Source organism: Cibotium barometz, unplaced genomic scaffold, assembly GCF_041138505.1.
Source record: "Cibotium barometz isolate CiBa-2024 unplaced genomic scaffold, ASM4113850v1 ctg399, whole genome shotgun sequence".
Lineage (NCBI taxonomy): Eukaryota > Viridiplantae > Streptophyta > Polypodiopsida > Cyatheales > Cibotiaceae > Cibotium > Cibotium barometz.
In genome coordinates this window covers 76,575-85,296 of record NW_028229438.1, presented here as the reverse complement: position 1 = coordinate 85,296, position 8,722 = coordinate 76,575, and the positions used below count along the sequence as shown (strand labels likewise).

The following is an 8,722-nucleotide window of genomic DNA, read 5'->3' as shown; positions in this document are numbered from 1 at the left end:
CAGAGATTGGGCAAGGTTTACACGATTGTTTTGAGCAGGTTTCAAAGTGCAAAAAATTATTTCATTAATAATTCGACCAGCCCAAGTCTCGTGAATCACGCAGAATCGCTCGAGATTTGTTTGAAGAAGACGACAATGAAGAAGAATCATTCAAGCAAGAGGGTAATTCCGATTCAGACTACTCATGACAAGAAGGTAAACCTCATGTTCATTCTTTGCTTAAAATAAAAGGAACGATAAATGGACATGAAGTTCTTATTTTGCATGATGATGGTAGTACACATGATTTCATTTCTGAAAAGGCACTTAGAGAATTAAATCTTCATTCTTCACCTACGCACTATAAAGTCAAAGCAGCATTTACTGGAACAAAGTATAATTGCATGCAAGAGAGGTGAAAGGTTTGGATTTATGCATCAAGCCCTTAACAGAAAAGAGGGATTTCTTAGTTGCACCTTACAAGGGGTAGATATAATTTTGGGTATGCCTTGGAGACACAAGTACAACCCTATTATAGACTATGACACTCATAGCATTTCTCTAAGGAAGGACAATGAAAATATTATCCTCCAGTGTCTAGTCAAAGGAGAAATGAGTCCTTTGTTGAGTCACACTCAAGCAAAGAGAGCTCTAAGAAAAAGAGACAAGACTTATATAGTATGGGTTAACCAGCTTGATGCTGAGTCTGACACATCCAAAAGTCCAAAGTTTGATCTTTTTATCTCCAAATCTACCTCCAGGATTACCTAAGTCTAGGCCTGATGATCATAGTATTGACTTATTGCCTGGAAATTCTCCGCCTTGTAAAGCTCCCTATAGAGTCAACAATTTAGAGCAAAAAGAAATCCAAAACCAAATAAAAGACTTGCTAGAGAGAGGCCTTATTCGACCTAGTAGTTCACCTTTTGGAGCTCCAATACTTCTTGTTAAGAAGAAGAACAAAACTTACCGAATGTGTGTAGACTATCGTGCATTGAATAAGATTACTATCAAGAACAGATATCCTATTCCTAGGGTAGATGATCTTCTTGACAAGCTTAGAGGATCAAAGGTCTTTAGCAAGATTGACCTAAAGTCTGGGTATCATCAAGTTTGTATGACTCAATCTGACATTTTCAAGACAGCTTTTAGAACCCAAACTGGTCATTATGAGTTTTTGGTTATGCCATTTGGTTTGAACAATGCTCCAGCTACTTTCAGCCGTATGATGAATCGCATATTCCTTAAGTTTCAAAGTTTTGTTATAGTGTTCTTTGATGACATTCTTGTTTTCAGCAAGGATCGACAAGAGCATGAACAACACTTGGAACAAGTGTTCAACCTTTTGAGAGAAAATGAATTGTATGTCAATCCTGAAAAGAGTTCTTTCTTTCAAGAAGAGATTGAATACTTAGGTCATATAGTGTCGGCTTCTGCAGCGATTCGTGTAGATCCTAAGAAAATTGAGTGTATAGCTTCTTGGCCTACGCCTGGAAACATACATGATCTTAGATATTTTCTTGGCCTATGTAGTTATTATAGGAAGTTCGTCAAGAATTTTGCTTGTATTGCTCATCCTTTGATTGAACTCCTTAAGAAAGCTACAAATTTCAATTGGACTAAAAAGCAAGATAAATCTTTTGCAACACTCACGAATGCTTTAACACAAGCACCAGTTCTAACACTACCTGATTCTCAAAGACCATTCTTTATAGTAGTGACTGATGTTAGTGGCAAAGGATTTGGAGCTGTTCTTATGCAAGACAACCATCCTATTGCTTATCAAAGTAGAAAGCTTAAGCCTGCAGAGCAAAATTATAGCACATATGATAAGGAATTAGCAGCAGTAGTGCATGCTTTGAAAATCTGGAAGCATTACCTAATGGGTTCTGAATTTCTCATCAAGACAGATCAACAAAGCATTAGGCATTTGCTTACGCAACCTCTTATTTCAGATAGGCACATCAAATGGGCATCTTTCATTCAAAGTTTCCAACCTATGATTCAATACTAACCTGGAAAAGAAAATGTTGTTGCCAATGCTTTGAGTCGAAGACCAAATATCAACAACATTTCCATTATTGAAAGTGAACCATTTGTACTTATGAAAGAAACTTATGAAGTTGATCCAGATTTTTCTGAAATATGGATCAAATTGCGTGAAAACAATTGGACACCTCAAGGAAGTTATTCTCATAATGATGGCTATCTTTTCTTTGAGAAAAGATTGTGTGTTACTCAACCTTATAGACAACTTGTCTTGGAAGAGATGCACCAACCACCATTTGTGGGACATAGAGGAGTTTTCGCAACACTTCAAGTAGTTTCTCGAGAATTCTTTTGGCCTCATTTGAAGAATGATGTAGCTAAATTTGTAGCTGAATGTAACATTTGCCAAGCAATTAAAAGCTACAAAGGCAAAGCTTTAGGATTGCTTATGCCTCTACCCATTCCTGATAGACCATAGGAACAAGTGTCTATGGACTTCATTACTGGCTTTCCTACTACTTCCAGTCATCATGACATGATTTGGACAATAGTGGACAAGTTTAGTAAGCAAGCCTATTTCATTCCATGTAAAAAGACACTAACTTCTCAGCCGCGAACATATTTGTCAAGCAAATCTTTGTTCATCATTGTCTTTGCCCAAATCTCTTAAGACATTAAAATAATAGAGCCCATATCTTTAAAAAAATACAGAAATGTCAGATTTCATGTCATAAACTATTATTTCATGTTAGATGTACCTTGTGGTCAGCACATGGAAGTTTGAAAACTGAAGTCCATTTTTTATGTTTAACTTTTTACTTTCCCTCCTTTTGCATTTCATTACCTTTTCATTTTTCCCCTTTTTGGCAGAATTAAATTTTGCCATATCTTCTGCAACTCTGGTTCTTTCTTCAAGAAAATTTTCAGGCATGTTGTTCTTCACCATAGCTCGCTCCTCCTAAAATTTCATCTCATTTGGACAAAACGTCTGTGAGTTATGCCCGTTTTCTCACATGAACTTTCTCTTCTCTTTTGCACCACAGAGAGCTATCTTGATTGTGAAGTGGCATCAAATTCTTGTGAGTAATTATCATATGTTTAGGGTTTGTCTATGTTTTATCTTGATGTGAGTAATGATCATAGGTTTAAGATTTGTTTATGTTTTGTCTTGATGTGTTGCTATTTATTTTCACAGGAGCAAGGTTGGGAGCAACAAGGTTGTGTAAATCAAAGTAGTAAGTTGTTTATTTCTTGTTGTTTTAATCTTTATTTGTTGCTTACAATCTTCTTTACACAAAACAGTAATGATTTGAAGTGGCATAAAATACCACAATAATGATCATAGGTTTAGGATTTGTTTATGTTTTGTCTTGATGTGTTGCTGGTTTATTTTCACAGGAGCAACAAGGTTGTGAGCAGTAAGTTGCTGTTGATTTCTTGTTGTTTTAATCTTTATTTGTTGATTACAATCTTCTCTACATAGTAATGATTTCAAGTGGCATAAAATACAACAATAATGATCATAGGTTTAGATTTGTCTATATTTTGTCTTGATGTGAGTAATGGTCATAGGTTTAGGGTTTGTTAATGTTTTGTCTTGATGTGTTTATGTTTTTTTCCATAGGAGCAACAAGGTTGTGTAAATCAAAGCAGTAAGTTGTTGTTTTAATCTTTATTTGTTGCTTACAATCTAACATATATATTTATTAATCATGCAGTCTAGCTTTATTAATTTAGATGTCTTCAAGGAGGAGGAATATCAGTAATATTCACACAGTGGAGGTGTTTAATAAGAGAGATGATGAAGGTAACTGGATCCCTGATCGGTACAGTAAGTTAAATTGGATTTTAATGCGACCAAGTACTCGTGGCAATTTCAAGGAGGTCAAGCTCAAATATCGTGGCAATTTCAAGGAGGTCAAGCTCAAATATGTCACAGACCCCAACAAGAAATGGAAAGGTATAATCATAGAGTTCAGGAGACGCACAAATGGTATGAGTACAATAACATAGGCTTTCATTCAACATGTTTATATGCACAAAGAGATTCGAGTGCATTATGATAACTTCAATGAAAGACATAAGCCTAACAGTAAGTTTATATCTTTGTGCTTTGAGTCCATGGTTATTAGATAGAGTTTTAATACAAGCATGTTTACAGCTTTATATCCATCCACTCTCATGAATGGCAGAATGTAGAATGTTTTAGTGGAAAGCTAAATGTTTTACATGTAGAGATAGGTGCCTTGATCTATGACAACAAGAGTGCAAGCGAATTGGCATCTTAGAATGTTTACTTTTATGATTCAGTGTATGATGTGGAGAGACATAGTTTGGAGTATATTCCACTACCACGGTTCTCTAGCCCCACAGGAATGGTATAATCCTAGCTTAGACATGTCAGAAGCATGTAGGGTAAAGATAAAAACTGATGTTCATGCTGCCATGAAACCATCCACAGGCTCTAGAGATGTGCATCTAAGTTGGTTTGTACCATTTGGTTTGTTTGCACATTTGTTTGGATCCTATGAAGTAGTTAAGAAAACTAAGATTAGTTATCAATGCATTGGATGACTCGGTCTCACTGGGTGAGTCATGGCATCTCAAGAGAACTCACCACGATGATATCATTGAGTGCAGAATTACTGTGTCAGATGTTACCTTTAGGTAAGATTGTACTTCTGTTGATTGTTGATGGTTTTTATTCATAAGTACTTCATTGCAAGAAAATTGATTGTTGATTGTTGATTTTATGTTTTTATGTTGGTTGTTGTTTGTTTTTTATGACAGGTACTTCATTGCAAGACAAACTTTGTGCATTCGCTTCTTTAAGTATAAGAGGTAGCAACTTCTACCACGAGGGGAGTGGCTCAGCTTGGACCAAGACATGCAAGATGGCACGCATTCAGCACTCATTGATGTGGTTATTCTTTGGGAGGGTCATGACCCTTTTAGCATTAATGTAGAGAGTCATTGGCCTCTTAGTTTTATGAGGCAAGAAATCCAACTTATGTCCAATAAGCCCCCCTTGTAATTTCTAATTAAAGTTGGATGGTAGGAAGGTTGGGAGTCGAAGTGAACATTGCAAAACATGCAAGCAGTGTGTTGCTCCACACATCCTTGAGATTGTGGAGTCAATGTAATTCTTATTCTTCCAAGTGAATATAAGATTGTGGAGTCGAAGTGAACATTGCAAAACATGCAAGCAGTGTGTTGCTCCACACATCCTTCAGATTGTGGAGTCAATGTAATTCTTATTCTTCCAAGTGAATATAAGAAGTTGTTTCTCTAAAAGTATCGTAAATTTAAATTTTCTTCATTTTCATAAAGTGTTGTGGTTTTTTAAGTCTATTGTGTTTCAAACCCTTTAATATGTAAGAAAATAATAATAAGTATAAGTAAGTACAAATGTAAATATAAATATAAGTATATATTTAAATATAAATAATAATATAATTAATTATGCTAGAAATATAAATATATTTTTATGATTTGTTATATTTTAATGAAGTGTATTAATTTTTAAGTCTATAGATATAAGTTTAAAAAGAAATATTATGTTAAGTATATATTTAAGTGTAAATAATAATATAAGTAACTATGTAAATAATATAACTATGTAAATAATATAATATTATAATATTTTTATGATTTGTTATATTTTAATGAAGTGTATTAATTTTTAAGTCTATAGATATAAGTTTAAAAAGAAATATTACATTAAGTATATATTTAAGTGTAAATAATAATATAAGTAACTATGTAAATAATATAACTATGTAAATAATATAATGTAATGTGAAATAGAAGTATGATTTATTATTTATTATATTTTAATGAGGTGTTCTTTATTTACTAGAGTATAAACATAAGGTATAAAAATAAACATAAGTTTATAGATATTTGTAAGTAATATAATAAACACAAGTATAAATTTATTATAAATATTATAAATTTAAGTGTAAGTATAAATATTAGTATAAGTTATAGATCAAACTCATTTATACTATCTATTCTCTAGCTCTCCCTTTGTGTGCTTACTATCCCCACTACCCATCATGGCCACCTCCCCTACTTTCACTATGTGGATTAGCAGCACTCGCTATGCTCACCTTAGGGACCATATCTACCCTAGGTTTTGCAAGAGTTTAGACCTCGAGGCTATCATCTCCACCTTAGACCCAAACTCCACCTTGCTAGCTGCATTTTGCGATGCAATCGATGACTTCACCTACTCTATCCCAAATTCCACCTTGAGTTGGATTCCTTTGGAGTTCCTCTTCAACATGAAGAGTGGATCCAACCACAAGAAGGCGGTGAACAGAGCTCTAGCTCATGTCAGACAAGATTTCTACACTACTGCTGTCTTAACCTCCTATGAAGAGCACATCTCACTCGATCTCATTGAGCGGGATATTACTTTTGCTATTTACATCTTGAACTCTGATGTTTTAAGAGCCATAGGATGATGACATCCACGATCTCCCTCTAGTGGAATACATAGATACAGAGCTAGAGGACACCACTCTAGACCCTGCCGTTGAGGCCGTAGAGAGCTCTCGCATGGCGCTTGCATCCATCCAGCCTGATGAAACCCAAAGTCATGACCCACCACTAGCTTCATTGAGTGCCATCACCATCGAAGGGGTGGAGTACCTCCTCGTGCAGGATGTGTTGGAGCTCTTGGACTTGAGGGAGGAGGAACTATATAGGATACTTGTGTGAGATGCCAATGATGATTTCTTGGATTTTGATTACCAAGAAGCCCTACCACAGGTTGATGAGGTAGGGCGATATGATGAAAGTAGTGTAGATGATATCTCTGCTATCATTGCCGTCTAGAAGTAGATTGAGGATGCAGCTCCTCAATTTGAGATCTTAGATGAAGAGTTCGAGCACTTGCAGAATGAACTCTTCGGACCTCGACCACAGCATGCAACACCTGTGGTCCAGCTGGACGGTAGCAGACCCATTATTCCAGGAGCAGATCTGGAGGCACCCTTGCAGAAGGAGCTTGACGAAGTAGAAAAGGCATCTCCTTTTACTAGTTGCTCCCTAGATTTCATATTTAGGGCCTTTAGGGTATGTTGATCCCACATGTATGATCCTATGCCCATCAGAGGCTGGGAAGTGCACTGTCCGAAGGCTCGCGTCGTGGGAAGCCCTGAATTTGCAAAAATCAGGGCTTCCACGACGTGAGCCTTCGGAGAGTGCACTTCCCAAGCTCTGATGGGCATGTGATCATACATGTGGGGTCTACATGCCCTAGAGGCCCTAAATATCAAATTTGGGGCCATTCTAAAAAAACAATCATCCTCTCCCATGCATTGCATGATCGAGTTGACATCAATTTTATTGGTTTATAGAAAATTGTGTATCTTGATGAATTTGCATCGAGGCATAGTGGAAGATCTGGGGGCCAAGGAAGGGTTCAGGACTCTGCACTCAAGAAGTACATTGGCAAACTTGCCAATGATGTGATAGTCTTCCACCAAGACGCTCTCCAAGGTATGCGGAGAACTTTTTGAAGATTAAAGCACTTACAAAGGGTGCTGCATTCAAACTTATTCTTGCTAAATCAAGTTTGGAAAAAGTTGTTCGACTTCGACACTCAAAGTTACTTTACTTGTTCTTGACTCAAAGGTCAGGGCCTTTACATTCTGTGGTGGCCCATGGCATTGTTGTTGCGGGGGAACAAGATCCAACCATCATCATCAGGACAGAGCTTGAAGGGTTCCGTGTTTTGATTCCAGCCATCAAGGCAGCTTCAAAGTCTGGAGAGCCTAGTAGTAAGAAGCCTAGGATATAGCTATGATGATTATGTAACTTTTATGACTATGTAATTTTTTATTCTATGAATGGAAATTTGGGTTGCAGAGTTTTTTGTTTAATACATATCTTGTAATATATTTTATTAGTTGACTCAAGCAAATAAATTCAAATTACACACGTAACTCAAATAAAAATTGTATCCATTCGAAGACACATATAAATTAACAAATTATATAAACCAAATTAAAAGAGACTTATTTGCAACACAAGATAAGATAAAAAAAATTTAAAGATATACATCGAGCTTTACATAGCTTTTGAGAATTACATTCATGCGAGATATATAAAAATAAAACTAACGATCCTGGCCTGGAGGATCTCTCCAGCGTCGCATGCGTCGCACCAATTGCATGTCCTTTTCACTGATGTGGTGACCCTCTTCGCATGGACAGCTGCAAACATCGTGTCACTAAAAATGTCCACTAGGAATGCCTCCACAGCCTCCTAGAGTGCCTCCAAAGTTTTGCATGTCCATCGCGTAGGTAGTGGGCTTGATGCTGCGCAAACCTAGAACTTCCTATCACACGACGGTCTTGCAGATCCTGCATGGTCTCTCGCACCACACGTTGGAAGGAGAGCTTAGGTATGAGTAGGTTCACCGTCTTTTGGTATTTCCTAATCTCATGGAGAGCCACAGTGCCAGGCCTCCACCTACGCTTGCGATGTTGCCCGTGTGGTTGGACGGGGGGTACCCCACTTCCAACCTTGGGAGGCCAGACTCTCCTAGCAGTTTGCTTGGTGCGAGCCATGCTCTTGGAGGTGAGAGAGAGAAATGAAAAATGAGAAATGAGGTGGAATGAGGGTTACTTCCATACTTATAGATGAAAATTTATATATTTTCTAAATTAGCTCAATACATAAATTTTTTAATTTTTTAATTTTTAAAAATAGTTTTCCTTATCAGAACGAGCTCTAATTTTAT

General features: G+C 36.7%; 1 protein-coding gene across 1 annotated transcript; it reads right to left on the bottom strand.

Annotated features, from left to right (window-relative positions):
- Positions 1-8,095: 8,095 nt before the first annotated feature.
- LOC147602603 (histone H3.3b-like) lies at positions 8,096-8,549 on the bottom strand. The gene is made up of 2 exons (XM_086797830.1): positions 8,308-8,549; positions 8,096-8,192 (listed from the first exon to the last, which is right to left on the bottom strand). The coding sequence occupies exons 1-2, from the start codon at positions 8,547-8,549 to the stop codon at positions 8,096-8,098; spliced, it is 339 nt and encodes a 112-aa protein (XP_086653956.1).
- Positions 8,550-8,722: the final 173 nt, after the last annotated feature.

Coding starts and splice junctions, on each gene's coding strand:
- LOC147602603 (XM_086797830.1), bottom strand. CDS start 8,549: ATGGCTCGCACCAAGCAAACTGCTAGGAGAGTCTGGCCTCCCAAGGTT. Junction 8,193..8,307: donor CGTGTGATAGGAAGTTCTAG/GTTTGCGCAGCA, acceptor CGATGTTTGCAG/CTGTCCATGCGAAGAGGGTC.